At 55.4% G+C, this 16,358-nt stretch overlaps 3 protein-coding genes across 4 annotated transcripts; 1 reads left to right on the forward strand and 2 right to left on the reverse strand.

Moving 5' to 3' along the window:
• Window positions 1-435: 435 nt before the first annotated feature.
• RAB24 (RAB24, member RAS oncogene family) lies at window positions 436-2,709 on the reverse strand. Its single transcript, XM_065874110.1, has 8 exons — window positions 2,197-2,709; window positions 2,045-2,113; window positions 1,757-1,835; window positions 1,582-1,649; window positions 1,394-1,493; window positions 1,116-1,166; window positions 916-978; window positions 436-796 (listed from the first exon to the last, which is right to left on the reverse strand). Exons 1-8 carry the CDS (start codon window positions 2,311-2,313, stop codon window positions 732-734), a joined length of 612 nt encoding a protein of 203 aa, XP_065730182.1. The 5' UTR covers window positions 2,314-2,709; the 3' UTR covers window positions 436-731.
• A 64-nt stretch (window positions 2,710-2,773) lies between these two features.
• Window positions 2,774-6,196, forward strand: PRELID1 (PRELI domain containing 1). Of its 2 annotated transcripts, none has more exons than XM_065873951.1 (5): window positions 2,774-3,060; window positions 3,633-3,858; window positions 5,135-5,248; window positions 5,362-5,440; window positions 5,651-6,196. In XM_065873951.1, the coding sequence occupies exons 1-5, from the start codon at window positions 2,969-2,971 to the stop codon at window positions 5,800-5,802; spliced, it is 663 nt and encodes a 220-aa protein (XP_065730023.1). In that variant the 5' UTR covers window positions 2,774-2,968; the 3' UTR covers window positions 5,803-6,196. The 2 variants fall into 2 exon arrangements, with proteins under 2 accessions (XP_065730023.1, XP_065730024.1); XM_065873952.1 differs by having other exon boundaries at window positions 2,969-3,060; window positions 5,684-5,802.
• Window positions 6,197-6,449: 253 nt separating this feature from the next.
• MXD3 (MAX dimerization protein 3) lies at window positions 6,450-10,978 on the reverse strand. Its single transcript, XM_065874469.1, has 6 exons — window positions 10,836-10,978; window positions 10,463-10,568; window positions 9,776-9,805; window positions 9,530-9,644; window positions 7,022-7,205; window positions 6,450-6,947 (listed from the first exon to the last, which is right to left on the reverse strand). The coding sequence occupies exons 1-6, from the start codon at window positions 10,903-10,905 to the stop codon at window positions 6,832-6,834; spliced, it is 621 nt and encodes a 206-aa protein (XP_065730541.1). The 5' UTR covers window positions 10,906-10,978; the 3' UTR covers window positions 6,450-6,831.
• Between the last annotated feature and the right edge of the window lie 5,380 nt (window positions 10,979-16,358).

Below are 16,358 nucleotides of genomic sequence, written 5' to 3' on the forward strand. Positions count from 1 at the left end.
GCAGAACCTATGATTTTTCTGTTAAGCCACATAGGGTGTTGCTAGGAAGCTTAGGATCTGAGCCACAGGCATGACTCATGGACTTAGACATGACAGAGGTGCAGTAGAGCCAACCAGTCTGAGGTAGAAGTGCTTGATCCTTCGATCTCTGGATACTTCAGTGCCTTCCTTGCTCTTAGCACCAAGAAGGAAGGGTGAGCTTTGCACTGCCCCAACCCCAGCTTCTCGCCCTACCTTTGCCCCCACTAAAGAATAGGAAAGGGCCCTTCTGCTTCTCCATTATCTCAGCTGCAACCCTGGGGTGAAGCCAGTTGGTTTCCAAAGGAAAGTAAGAGCTAAGAGGAGCCTTGATATAGGAAGCGAGGGCCGCCAGGTGGCCCCAGAAAGTACTAGGTATCTTGACACCCAATCCACACAGCAGGGAAAGGGGTTGAGTGTGATTCACAGTGCATTGATTTTATTTACAAATCAGAAGCCACTTAAATAATTTGTAGACACAAGTGCTGTCCAGGGCAGAAGCCTGGGGTCCAAATCAGCCCTTACCCTCCTTGTGCCCATCAGTCTGCCCAAATGCTGCCTCCGTTCCATGGGCCAGCACAGGCAGGTGCCACCTCTGCCGCCATGGGGACCCAGGGTAGCTCAGACGTGTGATCACTCAAGCCCAGACAAAAGCTAGGTCCAGCCTCTCTGGGGGAATTCCTTTAATTCCCCCAGGCCAGGTGAGTGGTGACTCAGTGATGACAACAGCTGTAGAAGTAGGGGTTTGCCTTCTGGCCCAGGTCCACGCCCTTGTCCTCTGTCAGAGAGAGAGGTGGCAGCTCAGCATCATTCTATTGGGGGATCAGGTAACTCATGAAGGGGGCCAGATGCTGTGGGCCTAGAGGAAGTCTCCACAGGAGCTAGGGAAGGACACACCTGTCATCACCTGGAAGGTGGCCACACTGACGTAATCCTCTGCTACTTTCTGGAAGAGCTCATCTGGCAGGAAAAAGGGTGATAGGTGAGGATCAAATGCCAGTGGCCCTGGGATCACCCAGTAACCAGCCCTCTAGGCTTTTCTCTGTCTCCCTTGTTGCCCTTGCGTGTTCTGCTGTGAGGCCCAGGACAGCACTCACCCACACTCTGGCCTGTCTTGCTGGATGTTTCAAAGAGCTGAGCTTTGATATCTGTAAAGAGAAGTGTCTAAAGCCTCATACCTGAGAATTAGGTGGACACAGACAAAGGGGAAGGCTAGCAGTACAGGGAATCTTCTGAACCCCACAGATTCAGGGAGGCCAGAGAAAGTCTTCCCATGGAGGATCTTGCCATGGTAGCCAAGGCAGTCCCTATTTTCTGTGACCCACCCAAGTAGCCACTTCCCTCCCCCAGCCCCAGGGAGCTAAGGAGCAGCTACTGTCTGCATAGTCCTGGACGTCGTGGAAGTCCACACGTCGGCGCCGCCTGTCCTCCTCCAGCAGGTCACTCTTGGTGCCACACAAGTAGATCTTACAGCCCTGGAGCAGAAGACAAGGTGAGGGTCACCCCCCTCGGACCACCAGATCCCCAGCCCGTCTCGTCTTTTGGTGAGGTCAGGCCACCTACCTCCTCTAGGTTGCGCAGTTCCTTCACCCAGAACTTTGCCCGTTCAAAGCTGCTGCTGTCCGTCAGGTCTTGGTGTGGGACACGCAGGAAACAACCAAGGGTCAGAAGCTGTTCTGTAAGGCCAGCCTGGCACCCTCCCCTTCTTGTTTGAGAAACAGGCCAAAACCATCCTTACCATAGCAGACGATGGCAGCCTTGGCGCCCCGATAGTAGATTCGGCTCATGGCCTCATAGCGCTCAGAGCCTGCTGTGTCCTGAAGGGCAGGGGGAGGCTCAGCCCTGGCCTGAGTTGCTGAGCTACTCCCCAAAACTGCAAACTAATGCCACGTTCTCCAGACCCCGTTTTTAAACTGTGGTTTAGAGAACAGAAATGGCCTCTGTGAGGCCACAAGTCAGCCAGTAATAGGCAGGATCTACGCCTCCTCAGGAATGGGTTTTCCCAGGATTTGCCCAGAGAACTTACCCAAATACCCAAAGTCACCGTCCGATCTCCGACGGACATCACCTTGGCCACGAAGGCGGCCCCAATGGTCTGCAACCAAGGGGAAGCAATCAGGGCCTCGGATGCGGGTTAGCCCCCTCCCACCCGTGCTGGGCCGCGTCGGGCGCACTCACGTTCTGATAGGGCCCCACCAGGAAGCGATCGTGCACGTATCGCTCCACCAGGCTTGTCTTGCCCACGTACTCCTTGCCCAGCATCACCACCTTGACGTCCACACGCTGCCCGCTCATGCTCCCGGGGCTGCCTCACCCGCTTCAGGGTCCTGAGCGGGGGCGGGAGGCAAACCGGATCTCCACTCCGAAAGGCAGCGCCCGAGCCTCAGTCCCCGACCCCAGGCGCCAATCTAAGGCTCCAGACGCCGCGACGATATTGAGCTACAGCAACGCCTCCGTCCGCCCCCGCTCTTCGGCCCCGGGTGCTGATCCTCCTTCTGAGAGCCCAGGACCCGGGGCGGCCTGGGAGTGTGCGGGGAAGCGCAATCAACGCCGGCGTCCGGATCGCTAGCTCGCTCCGCTACTCGCTTGCCCGCCCGGCTTAGGGGCCGCTCCGGCACGGTTTCCCCACAGAGCCTGGGAAGGGTCCCCCCAACCTGGCTCCGGCCCACCGCGACTCCCGCGTAGTGGGAGGAGGTAGAGGCTGGGGAGGCGGGGCCGCCCGGTCACGTGGGCAGGCGCCGGAAGAGGTGGGCAGTGCGCGGCTGCGCCGGAAGTGGCGCGCGGCCAGACAAATCCTCATGGCGGTGGTGGCGCCTGTTTGGGTGCGGCGCTGGAGTGACTGAGCTGCTAGCTTGGCGGCCGAGCGTCGAGCTCCAGCCCGGTCTCCGCGTGCCCCCCGGGCTCCGCACCCCTGATGTTGCGCGGGCACTGAGCCCGCCCGGCCTGGACAATGGTGAAGTATTTCCTGGGCCAGAGCGTGCTCCGGAGTTCCTGGGACCAAGTGTTCGCTGCCTTCTGGCAGCGGTACCCGAATCCCTATAGGTACGTGGCCCTGGAAAGAGCAACCCTCCCACCTCGCTGTTTGGAGATCGGAGTGTGGGGGCCGGGAAAGACTCGACTTCGAGTGGGGGGATCGCCGGAGCCGTGGCCACGTTTAGGACGAGAGGACCTATCGGGGAAGCGGCCAGGCTAGTACTGGAAGGAGGCTGGGTCTGGGCAGTAGTTTACTTGAGGCCCTAGTAAAAGGTTCTCTCATCTCAGGGTGGTGAGACAGGAAGAGGCGGCGGCACCGGAGCTGGGGAGGGATCTTGGGGTTGGAAATCCGGGCGCTTGTCTACTTCTCTGCCATGACGCTCTCCAGTGGTGCAATAAATCATGAGGTCCAGCCCTGCTGGAAGGCCTAGGAATCCAGGTCAGCGAGGAGGCGGGAGTTGGAATTTGCCCTGGGTTAGGCTCAAGGGACTCTAGTTCAGGTCTGAGCCACAACACAGATCACTCTGCAAGTTTGGGGAAAGGCATGGCCATTCTGGGCCTGGAGGCTCCAGATGGGAACCCCAACAGGCAGTTTCTTAGGGCCAGGCTCCTGAGGGTCACCTTCACCCTGACACCTGCAGCAAACATGTCTTGACGGAAGACATAGTGCACCGGGAGGTGACCCCTGACCAGAAGCTCCTGTCCCGGCGACTCCTGACCAAGACGAACAGGATGCCCCGCTGGGCTGAGCGACTATTTCCTGCCAATGTTGCTCACTCAGTGTACATCCTGGAGGATTCTATTGTGGACCCACAGAACCAGACCATGACCACGTTCACCTGGAACATCAACCATGCCCGGCTGATGGTGAGACCCCTCCCTCTTGGTTCCCCCAGAACTAGAGAGCTCCAGGTACATGTGGCTAGGGAGCCATGAGGGAGCTTCTATGATCCAAGCAGTTCTGAGGAGTGTTGGCTCTAGAGTACAAACTCAGATGATCTCTTCAGCTGGTCATCTTCTCTGGACCTGTGTTTTGACTCATTCATACAGTGGTGGAGGGGTTACCTGTTTTACAGAGTCATTGTAAGTACTAAATGCAGAGCACTCACACTGTGCCTGGCATGTGTGTAGGTTGGGCCACAGGCATGATGCTGAGGGATGGAGGGAGGCAGTGGTTTACAAACAGGAGTCTGTCAAGCCATAAAGGGTACCTTGCATGTACCTTAGAGGGGGAGGATCTGGGCCCCTTGCCCCAGTTTGACTAGAGTCTTTTATCTGTCTTATGTAGTGGATTTCTGCCTGAGATTTCAGGGGAAAAGGGTTGCACATACCTTTGCTTTAAAAAAAATTAAAAAGGCTAGAAAACCCGTGGTTTGGTTTAAGGAACATCCTACAGTATCTTCTCACCTGTGAGTACCCTAAAAGCTTCCAGAGAACTGTTATTTTCTTTCTCAGTTAATCTTCACAATAACACAGGGAGGTGGGTATTACTCTCTATTGTGCAAAGAGGAAAGTGAAGTCCAGAGAGGGGAAGTCACTGAGTGAGTAGGCAGCTTAATGCTCTGCCCCTGAGTTGTCTGAGGGCCTCACAGCTGACTGCCCTGAGGGCACTACAACTGTGTTTTGTAAATTACAAAGAAAAGATCCAGCTCTAAGAAATGTCTTTCAGTGCAGCTACAACAGGTGTCTTAAGTGTTTCTCTTGGAAGTACAGGTCCACTTGCTCCTCTCTGATAATGAGCTGTGGTGGTTGCCGGATTTTTCTTTTTTCTTTTTTTTTTTTTTTGGATTGTCAGGAGCTCAAGGGCCAAAGTGGGTGGAAGCCAGGTTGAAAACACCACACATGTCTAGATGTAAAGGTACAAAACATCCAGGATGGAGCTGGAAGGCCCTCTGCTGATCTCAAGAGTCCATGTAGCTTTTCGTTTGAAGGGTCAGAAGAGAGGTTTTTAGAGAGCAAAATGACTTTTTTTCATCTTCTTACTCTCTTCCCAAAGTGCAGCTTGGGAATACAGTAAGGGAAAGGAATCGGTTTTCATTTTATTGCTTTCCCTAGTGAAAAGAGGCAGGGAATCAAATTTATGTGCAAGCTGGCGAAGTGAAGGACTCCCACACAATTGTGGTTGGCTTGACTGCCTGCACAGGTGGTAGAGGAACGATGTGTTTACCGTGTGAACTCTGATAACAGCGGCTGGACCGAAATCTGCCGGGAAGCCTGGGTCTCCTCTAGCTTGTTCGGCGTCTCCAGAGCTGTCCAGGTGAGCAGCGTTGTTGTGGTGCTGGGGCTCTGGGGCCCAGGGCATGTAACATAGAGTCCGGGCTGGGGATCAGTGGGCAGCTCAGAATCCTTCCCCTTCTCATCTTTTGCCAGGAATTTGGTCTCGCCCGGTTCAAAAGCAATGTGACCAAGACTATGAAGGGTTTTGAATACATCTTGGCCAAGCTGCAAGGTGAGGGTTCTGTACACAGGCAGAGGCTGAGTCAAGTCCTAACTGCCCTGCCTGGGCTGGAGCCTGGAGCTGTCACCACCCTACTCTGAGCAACTCATCTGTACCCTGGGTATTTCCTTCAGGGCCTGGTGCACAGGAGATGAATGTCCTGGGAGGTGATTTAGGTGGGTCTTGGCATTCTTTGAAACCGGTCCCCACCCTTTGCTCCAGGTGAGGCCCCTCCCAAAACCCTTGTTGAAACAGCCAAGGAAGCCAAGGAGAAGGCCAAGGAAACGGCACTGGCAGCTACAGAGAAGGCCAAGGACCTTGCCAGCAAGGCAGCCACCAAGAAGCAGCAGCAGCAGCAGCAGCAGTTTGTGTAGCCAGCCCAGGCCCTGGGGCCGCAGCACAGCAGACCACTTGCTCCAGTCCCTGTGCTCTTTCCTCCTTGTACTTTATTATTAAAAGTCAGCTTCCAGCCCTGTCTGCTGTCTGGGTGGTGGGCTGGGGGTGGGTGTGTTGTTTGGCCTCTCCAGCACACCAGGCCGTTACCCACGTCTGAGCTGGACCTGCTTATTCCTGCATCAGGTGGCTGAAGATAGAGGTACAGTGACTTGCGCAGGGTCACGTCCAGGTGAAGTGGTCATAAACGCTAGACTGTAAGCTCCATGAGGGCAGGGACCTTTGTTTTATTTTCTGATGTGTCCCAAGTACCTGAAACAAAATCTTGCACATAACAGGCACTCAATAAATACTTGTTGAATTCAGTCGGCCCCAGCTCTGGAGTCAGAAAGCTTTGGTTCAAATCTTGACTCAACTGTTTCCTGGCTTTGGACCTCAGGAAGGTCATGTCACTCAGCCTCAGTCCCACTGTGACAGACAGGGACTGAGGCCCCCGAGTTGTGAGGAGTAAAGGGGCACTGCCTGGTGTGGACAGCAGTGTTTGTGGTGGCTATGGATCTCATTTCCTCTTTTCCAGTTTGTCTGTGGCTGGGAGTTCCCCCATTCTCACCAGGCAAGACCATGGACAGGAAGTTAAGAAAGAGGCTTTTAATGAAAATATAGTATGTGGAGGGCAAAGGCCAGGGGACCTTGTTTAGGAAGGAACGTGAGGACCCAAGAGGCTTCCTGCCCCTGTGGACAGCAGAGCCAAGTGCTACAAAAAACGCCTGGAAGGGTGGCCTGGGCCCAAGCTGCCTGCCCTGCAGGGCTCAGCGGGGCTCGGCACCCCGTCCTAGGTGGGACTGCCAGCAGCCAGCAGCCAGCAGCAAGGTACGGGGAGCACCTGTTCCCACACAGTCCTTTTAGTCCATTCCAACAGTACTCTGAGCAGCCCTGGAGGCTTGGTGAGGGCTCCAGCCTGGCAGAGCAGAGGGTGGGCTGAGGGCAGAGGTCGCTCCAGGAGGTGAGGGTCATAGCCAGGTGCTGCTGCTGTGTGAGTAGCTGTGCTCCTGGCCCGCGCTGAAGCCCCGCAGCAGCTCAGCCTCGCCCCCGAACACCAGGCTCTCCACGTCCACCTCCAGCTCCTCTGCACGGGGAGCAGGCCAGTCAGGGGACCTGGGCCACTCAGCCCACTCGACCCCTCCGCGTGAGGGCACTTACCTTGGTCTGAGTCGGAGCGCTCAGAGGAGAGGCCTGAGGAGTCCAGGCTGTCTGCTCGCAGCCGCTCGCGCTCGCCCGCCCCGGCCAGCCCCCGGAGCTGCTCCAGCTGCTGCCGCAGGCTCTGCTGCTTGCTGCGCAGCTTCTCCTTGAGCCGCCGGGCCCGCTGCTCCTGCTCCTCCAGCTTCTGCAGATCCGAGGGAGCAAGGGGCTGGGGTCAGCTACCTGGGGTCTTGGGCCTCAGCCCAACACCACTTAACGGCGGACCTTGGCCACGTGGTGACTGCTTGCTCCACACGGGCTCACTAGATCTGGGCCCCAGAGGGTCGCTCCCACATCCTACAGGAAGCTAGGCCCTCCTGCCCTTCTGTCCCATGTAAATGGCCCAGGAATTCTGTCCAGATGGGTGGGGAAGGGAGGGCACCACAATCTCAAAGGCCCTCGGGGCCCAGTCAAGTGATGTGAAGGAGTGGAGTGTCTGGTGTCAGGCAACAGGGACTGTGGGGGACTGGGGCACACCAGCGAGTGCATACTAAGGCTCGAGGCAGTGGCCCAGGCCAATTACTGCCACATGGAAACAGGCCCAGTGTTGCCAGATCGCCCAGTTTTTTAAAGAGAAGCAGGGAGATCACATTTTTTCATGTCAAATGTCCTTTTAAGTGCTGCCAACTAATTTAAATGTTTAGAAAACTACAGACCAAACAAAGGCTACCAGTTTGTAACTCCTCAAGACCCTCCCAGGAGTCCTAAGTCTTCAGCATTAGTCCCCTTCTGCTGCCCCCACGCAAGCTCTGCCAGCCCTGAGTTCCAGGGACTGGAGGACCAAGGGTTCTCCCATCAGGGTCCTCAATGGACGGAATCCTGCATTCAGTCAGCAAGGGGAGAATTGGGTGAGGGGGCATTTGGACTGGGAGTAGATGAATGAATAAGAGCTGTCCAGGCAAAGACAGGGGAGGAAGAAGCATCCAGGCAGAGGGAAAATGGGAAAAGCATGGAGAGTTCAGCTTTTTTGGTGCGGAATGGGGAAAGATGAGACCAGTGGCAAGGCCTGTGTTGTGAAGGGCCTTGAGTATCACAGGAAGAAAGAAACTGAAACTGTCCTGTCAGGAGCCATGGAAGGTTTTCAGCAGGAGGCAGACCTGAACAGATCTATGTGGTGCAAAGAACATTCTAGGGGGCGTCCCTGGTGGCGCAGTGGTTGAGAGTCCGCCTGCCGATGCAGGGGACACGGGTTCGTGCCCCGGTCCGGGAAGATCCCACATGCCGCGGAGCGGCTGGGTCCTTGAGCCATGGCCGCTGGGCCTGCACGTCCGGAGCCTGTGCTCCTCAACGGGAGAGGCCACAGCAGTGAGAGGCTCGCATACCGCAAAAAAAAAAAAGAACATTCTAGGGCAAGGTGGGGAGGACAGCCAGGTGGAGGCAAAACAGGAAGCAGGGAGTCCAGGAGAGGGGTGATGGGGCTTCAAGGAAGGAGCAATCCCTAGGTCCTGCCCACGGGCCAGCCAGCACCCAAGGTCACACATCATCCCTCCGAGAACCAAGTCAGCAACTCCATGTGAGAAACTGGAGCCGGCTATCTGGCCAGAGTGTTATTCAGCCACAATGAGGAGAACACAGGCACCTTTGGGACAGTGCTGACAGTTTCCACACCACGATTTATTTGCTGCATGGCACCTCCATCTGTCTCTGTCACTGCCCCCTGTGCCCACAACATGGCCTGGCAGAGCAGGTGCTCACTTGTTGAAGAAAAGAATGCAAGTCAGGAGACCTAGGCCTCGGTTCTGAATCTGCCTCTCATCAGCCGGCTCTGCCTCCATTTCTTCCTCTGTCAAAAGGGCCAGGAGAGCAGGAAGAGGCCTCTATTGTTTCCAAGTCCCTTCTAATCCCCACTCTGTGGAGCTGCCTTGTGCTTGAGTCAGCACACCCCACTCCCATCCATCAGGGGGCGCTGAGCTCAGCCCGGGCAGCAGCAAGAGCCCTGGGAGGGTGGCTCACTGGCGTCCTCTTGGTACTTTCCCCCTCCTGGCTTCTGGAGCTGCCTCCCAAAGCAGCGTCGGGACACCCCCCTGCGCCCCACCCCGCCAACCGCCGAGAACAGGAGGCCTTCAAGGATGGGGGAGAGGAAGAGCAAGAAACAGCCCTCTCCAGTCCGAGGGACCCTTACACATGACCCCTCACAGAATGCCCCCCATTCAGAGGAGGAAATGAAGTCCAGAGAGACTACATAACTCGCTCAGGGTCTCACAGTTGGGATCCAAGTAATAATTGCTGTAATAACAAGTGAACTTTTATTGGAGGAACTTGCTTAAAGCCTCAGAACAATCCTGAGTTATTTTCTGCTTTTCTTCCTACTTAACAAATTTGGAAACTAAAAGCACAGAGAACTGTCCAATGTCAGGCAGTTGGGCTATCACCTCAGACCTCTCTCCCTAGTTCCACCCAGCCCCTCCCTACTACCCCTTTCCAAGCATCCTGGCAAGCTGGCCCTGGGGCGCCAGAGTAGCTTCTTACCTGGATGTGCATCCTGGCCCTGCGCAGAAGGCTCAGTGTGGTGTATCGGGCACAGTCAGCCCCCAGGGGCATCTGCTGCTTCAGCTGCTCCAGGCACCGCTTCAGCTGGGCCCTCCTGTGGGGGAAGGGGTCTAGAGGGCAGTGCCAGCCCAGGCTTGCTGGCCAGATGAGGGACGGCAGGGGAGGGAAGGCCAGAGGGAGGCAGTTCCTGGGGCCTGGTGCTATCAGGGCAGGGTTGGGACTCACCTGCGCTTCTCCAGCTCGTTGTGCACAGACCTGCCAATGCCAGGGAGGATGGGGTGAGGGGGTGTCAGCTACTGCCCACACCTTCAGTCCCAGGGCTCCCAGGGCCTCAAAATTCACTACAGATGTGTATCCCAAACTAGCCCACTGTGGGGACCTTGTGCTGGCCTCAGGCACCTGAGTCCCAGGCAGAGGCAGAGACAGTAAGGAGGCCTGCCCAGGTGACTGTGGGGTCCAAAGGAGGCCCCTTAGCAGCAATCAGGAAGGGCTTCCTGAACAGGTGACATGTGAGCAGAGCCCAGCAACACAAGTTGCCCAAAATGGGTAGTGGGGGGAGAGGCATTCAAATTGGGGGGAACAGTGTGCAAAGGGTTGAGAGTAGGAGAGAAAAGGAGAAAGCCTGTGGGGGAAAGCAAGTGGTTTGATATGTGCTGTATTAGGAGTGTGAGTGGAAGCAGGACCCAGAACTATTCACCATTCCAACCACACCAGGGGTGCTTGAGAAATAGTCCTTGAATGAAGAGTGTGTGTTTGGGGGATGGGGAAACGGCAGGAGGTGTCTGAATGCTTTCAGAGCAGGGTACCTGGCCCAGAAGATGCGAGCAATAAGGAGGAAGTTGGCAGTGGAGGGGCCCGATGAAGGACGGCGTCCATCCCCCCCTATTCCCCGCTGCCCCAGGCCCTCCTCACCGCCCACTGTCCAGCGCGCCAGGAGCTTGGGGAGACCGCTTCCTCCTCCTGTGGACTGGGCCCGGACTTCGGTGTGGGCACAGGGACGCATATCCATGCTCTGCCTCTGCGAGAGACAGCCCCCGCCCACGTCAGGCTGGGGCTAGTTCCAGCGGGATCCCCTGGCACGGCACGGTCAGGGAGGGGCTTTTGGCTACAGGGCCATTTCCCCACCCCCTCCAGCCCCACTGCCCGCGGACCCCTAAATTGAGGGCGGGGGTGCCCCAGGACTACTGCCCTAAGGCCATGCATCCTCCAAGTTGGGAGCCAAGTCCAGCCCAGGCCAGTGTCAGCGAGGTCGCCGCCTGGAGTCCGACCAAGGGTTCTTCCTCACCTCTCTCGCGGCGCTCCAGGAACTCCGCCGCCTGCAGCAAGACCTGGATGTTGCTGGCCACGGGTTCCATGTCGGCGACAGCTGGCTGCGGGTGGGCCTAGGATGCTGGCCGGAGCAGCGGCTGCACCACTTTTGTTACAATGTAACTGACACGGTGCAACAAACACAGACGCCCGGCCCGCCCCCGGAACGCCCCGCCCCGGGACAGCCCAGCTCTTGGCCCCGCCCCTGGAACGCGCCCGGGAACCGCAGCCCACCCTCCGCGAGCCCGCCCGCTCCCTAGGACTCCCGTAGGGCTTCTATGGGCGCCGGATCCAGGCCCGGCCCTTGGGCGAACTCCCGGGCTGGGGGTGGGGGTGGGGTTGTGCTGCGTCTTGCCGCTTCGCTCAGCGACCCAGCGCCGGTTACTTGGCTTTTCTGGGCCTCAGTCTCTAGCCCCGTGCTAGTGGCAAGAGGCGCGCACACTGAGTGGTGCTCTGGGGGCCGGTGGTCCCGGGGAGGCCCCCGGCTCCGCCGCTGCACGTGGGCGCCACGGAGGTGGGGCCGGCGGGCACCCTCGCCCATTTGCTCTTTGCCTCTTGAGGCTCGCGGACGTCACCTTGGGGGCGGGGCAGTGGGGCCTCTCAGGCACTATTGGCTGTGTGCGGCTCCGCCCTCTCCCGCTGCTGGTCAACACGTTCGGGCGGGAAAAGGAGCAGGTTTCAAATTTGAAAACCCTGGCTATGGGGGCGGGGTTGAGCGGGGAACAGGCCCCAGTGCGCAAGCGCCGGGGGAGGGGGCGCGGACCTGGCTCCTGCGCTCCAGGGTCTGTGCCCTTGCCTGCTTGCCATCTGCCCCCGTAGCCCCCGCTGGGCTCCTCCTCCTCATCTGCAGGGAAGCTATTGTTGCTACGAAAACGTCAGAAGGGTAGCAACTTGAGAACTGGCTTGCTTCAGAGTCCTGGGTTCTGGAGTCAACAGAGTTGAGTTCCTGTCCTGTCACCGCTACTTCTCAGCTGTGTGACTCGGGAAGTGCCCTCCCTCCCGTAAGCTCGGGAAGCCCTGAGACAGCGTCGTTGAAAGATCAGAGCCCACGCCTATGCCGTGCATTTCCAAGGCCTGTTGCAATCTCACGCAGGCTTCTTCCTCCCACAGAGCCCCTGGTTGCCTTACTCAGTCCATGAGCCCTTCTTTTTTTTTTTTTTTCAATATTTATTTGTTTATTTAGCTGCGCCGGGTCTTAGTTGCAGCGTGCAGGATCTCGCTCCCTGACCAGGGATGGAACCCGGGCCCCTTGCATTGGGAGCGTGGAGTCTTAACCAGTGGACCACCAGGGAAGTCCCCATGAGCCCCTCTCTAACGTGACTTTCTAGCCTCACGAAGAAGATGATGCGGTGATTTCTAGGGGCAGCACCAGTAGGTGTAGCCACACCTTCGGCGACAGTGACAGTCTAAGGGTGGAGACCGGAAGATAAAAGCAGCTGTTACGGGGTGGAGGATTACTGCCAGGCTGGGGCTGAATCTGTGACCTGGAAATGGAGAGGAGGGAGAAGGAGGAACTAGATTCTCTATAAAGAGACAGTCCTGGGTAAACACGTGGCACATGGCAGTCAGTCCTCAGTTCCTTGGAAAAAAACCTTTGAGTTTCTCTAAGAGTCAATTCCAGAGGAGTCACTGACATGCCCAGCCAGAACTGCTGCCTGGGACTATCCACCCCTTCACCCATCCATTCACTCATGAAATATTTGCTGAGCACTTGCTGGACCTTAGGCGCTGTGCTGGGAGCTGGAGAATACAAGCGTGGGCAAAACCAGACAGGGTTCTCGCCTCTGCAGAGCTCTCAGGTGAGGGGCAGAGAGACCGACATAGTAATCACACAGTAGAGATATGCTCTGACAGGTCCTCACAGGAAAAGACCCAATGTAAGGGCATGTCCTAAGGAGCATTTGACCTAATCAGGGAGGTCAAAGAAGGTTTTTCTGGGGAGGTGGATGAGTAGGTTTTATCTATGTATAGGAGGAATGTAGAATCCCAGTCACACTAACAGCAGGTGCAAAGTCCCTGACGCTGAAAGGAATGTATGCAGATGGAAAGAGGCCAATGTGGCCAGCATAGAGAGATCAAAGAGCATGGAGCAGGCTGACACTGGAGAGGCTGGCAGGGCCCAGAACAGGCTGAAGTGTTCCCCAAACCCCCACCTGCAATTAGTTATGTCTGAAGAAAGGAGTCACAAGACTTGTGAATGAATTTCCAATTTTATTTCACTAAAGTCAGCACCCACACAGTGTAGGCACAAACCCACTAGTCAGATATCTGGGACCCAGGTGGCCCAGCCTTGGAGCAGGGGTAGGATTGGGGCAGGGTTGTGGGGGAGTGTCTGAAGGAGGAGAGCTCCCAGCAGAGGAAGGGAGCTCTTAAAAAAAGAGTTAGGGCTGCTCCAGCTGGAGGCTGTGGAAGTGAGGCAGGGGCTGCAAGGGGAGCTGAAGTAACCACATTGAGGAGTTTGGACTTCGTCCTCGGAGGGTAGGATTCGAGCTAGGGAACAACATGGCCTTAGGGCTCCCATGAATTGGGCCAGGGCCACTTGCCAGAGGAACAGGAAGCAATCCTTCCCAGGAAGCAGGCAGGTGGAGAGGATGGGGCTCCTGCCCCAAGCCCTTGGATGCCCTTCTGGGCCCCTCTGAGAAAATGCTAGTGCTAGTGCCATCTGCACAGGGCTGGGCAGAGGCCTCCAGGGCTCTTGCCCCCTCAGCAGTGACTGGTCTTAGAAGCTCTTCCCCAGACCCCCAGGTCCTGCATGGTCCAGCCTGCACACTGCAGCCTGTGGCCTCCCTGCTGTCTCCCCACCCTTTGGCCCTTCCTGCCTACAGTAACTGTGGCTATGCTGCCTGCACTTCAGTGCAGGTTCTGTCAGAAACCAGTATCCTCTGGGCTCCAAGGGACAGTGCCTGCCTCTGTGCCCTGAGTGGGAGAGGAGAAGGAGACCCCTACCCTGCTGTCCTGCCCCTGTAGGACTCCTTGAAGAGGGCAGCTTGCAGGGCCTTGGCACCAGGGTCACCATCCTCTCCCACCCTAAGGACAGGATGCCTGAGGAGATGGCTCCTGCTGTTCCCCTAGAACCTTTTCACTTCCTTCCCCACAGCTGAGAGTAACAGCGGGAGGGGAGGTGGGAGTTGGGGCAGTATTGGAGCTAGGGCCTGGCTCAGACCCCGGACCCTGCCCAGCCCCCTCCCTATGCTCCCTGTCCCAGCCTCTCCCACTTCACTCATCCTCCCCTCTTCCCAGAGAGTAGCATTCCTTAGTCACTGAGCTAACCAGGTTGTACCCCTGCTGAAAGGCCCACCAGGAATCCCTCGTCCCTCAGGACAAAGTTCAAGCTGGGCTGTGCCCCTCCTCCTGCCATGTCAGGCCACACACCCTGCCCTTGCCCATTTCCCTGCCTCTGCCAGCTTGGCTTAACTGTCACTTCCTCCAGGAAGTTCTCAGGCCTCCAGTTTTCAGAGCACCCTTCTGAAAGCAGCAGTGGCCCTGTGTCCCTCAGGGTCAGCCACCTCTGTCTGACTATAACCATGGTGATAGAGGAAGCCAGTGTTAAGAAAGGGGCTTGGCCAAGCTATAGTGGAGGAGCAGGGGGCGGTGGGCCTTGGTGGGCCTGGGTCTCTATGTGCACAAGAGGCTGGTGTTGTAGCAGTCAACAGGCCCCCAACTTGGAGGCCACATTTGGAATGCCACGCCCCCCAGGCATGTTGTCAGGAGCTGTACAACACAGTGATTGACAGAGTCAGGGAGGCTAGCTGCTCCCTCTTTAAGTGCAGCGGAATAGGCCATGAGGCCAGGCCTTGCTAGACTACAGTCCCAATTACCCTGGATGAGGTCACCGGGAAAAGGCCTCTGTAGGACCTGTAGTATGTCCACTTTTTTATTCCTGATATAGGTAGTTTCTCTCTCTCTCCCCCGCCCGTCTTTCTGAGAGTTTATCAATTTTGTTAATTTGTTTAAAGAATCAACTTTGGATTTCCTTTGCTCCTTTGTTTCTTAAGATGGAAATGTACATAATTCACTTTATTCTTTTCTTCTTTTCTGCACATTGCTTTCACTGCATCCCAAAAACTTTGATGTGTTATAGTTTTGTTTTATTTTGTTTTTCATTCACACAGAGATATTTTCAGAATTTTTCTTTGACCTGAGACCTGTGGGTAATCTGAAGTGTTTTCCATAATGTCCAAATATTTGGGAATTTTCTAGATGTCTTTTTGTTATTGGTTTGTAATTTAATTCTATGGTGGTTAGAGAATATACTCTTATGATTTTGATCATTTGAAATTTATCAAGGCTTGTATGGTCCAGTACATGATCTATCTTGATGAAGGTTCATAGGCATGTAAAAATAACGTGCATCCTCCGGTTGTTATGTGTAGTGTTCTCAAAGTGTCAAATTAAGTTGGTTGGACTTCCCTGGTGGCACAGTGGTTAAGAATCCACCTGCCAGTGCAGGGGACACGGGTCCGATTCCTGGTCTGGGAAGATCCCACCTGCCGCGGAGCAACTAAGCCTATGCACCACAACTACTGAAGCCTGCGCGCCCTAAAGCCTGCGCCCCACAACTACTGAGCCCGTGTGCTGCAACTACTGAAGGCCGTGCGCCCTAGAGCCCATGCTCCGCAGCAAAAGAAGCCACCGCAATGAGAAGCCCGCGCACCGCAATGAAGAGTAGCCCCTGCTCGCCACAACTAGAGAAAGCCCACGCGCAGCAACAAAGACCCAACAAAACCAAAAAATTTAATTTAATTTTAAAAAATTAAGTTGGTTCATTGTGTTGCAAAAAAGAAAAAAGTTTATATCCTTACTGATTTTGTTTTGTCTACTAGTTCTATCAAGTACTGAGAGATAAGGTTTTTTGTTTGTTGTTTGTTTGTTTTGCGGTACGCGGGGCTCTCACTCTTGTGGCCTCTCCCGTTGCGGAGCACAGGCTCCGGACGCTCAGGCTCAGCGGCCATGGCTCACGGGCCCAGCCGCTCCGCGGCATGTGGGATCTTCCCGGACTGGGGCACGAACCCGTGTCCCCTGCATCGGCAGGCGGACTCTCAACCACTGCGCCACCAGGGAAGCCCGAGAGATAAGTTTTAAAAATCTCCAAATTTAATTGTAGAATTGTCTATTTATCTCTCTAGTTCTGTCACATTTTACTTTATATGTTGTGAAACTCTAGGTGCATATGCATTTATGATTGTTATATCTTCTTGTTGACCTAATTATTTTTGTATTCTGAAAAATCCCTCTTTATCTTTGGCAATCTTCTTTTCTTTAATACTATTTTGATATTAATATAGTCACAACAGCTTTTGATTAGTGTTCTCATAGTGTGTTTTTTCCCATCTTTTTACCCTTAACCTAACAGTGTCAGTATTTAATATGTTTATCTTGCAAATAGCATATGATTGGGGAGTTCACCCCCTGTGGTCTGATAATCTCTGCCTTTGAATTGTGTTTAATAAAATTATTTTGACATAGTTGATTTTAGGTCTATCATTTTGATTTTGATTTT

The sequence above is a fragment of the Phocoena phocoena genome, chromosome 3, assembly GCF_963924675.1.
Source record: "Phocoena phocoena chromosome 3, mPhoPho1.1, whole genome shotgun sequence".
NCBI classification, from domain to species: domain Eukaryota; kingdom Metazoa; phylum Chordata; class Mammalia; order Artiodactyla; family Phocoenidae; genus Phocoena; species Phocoena phocoena.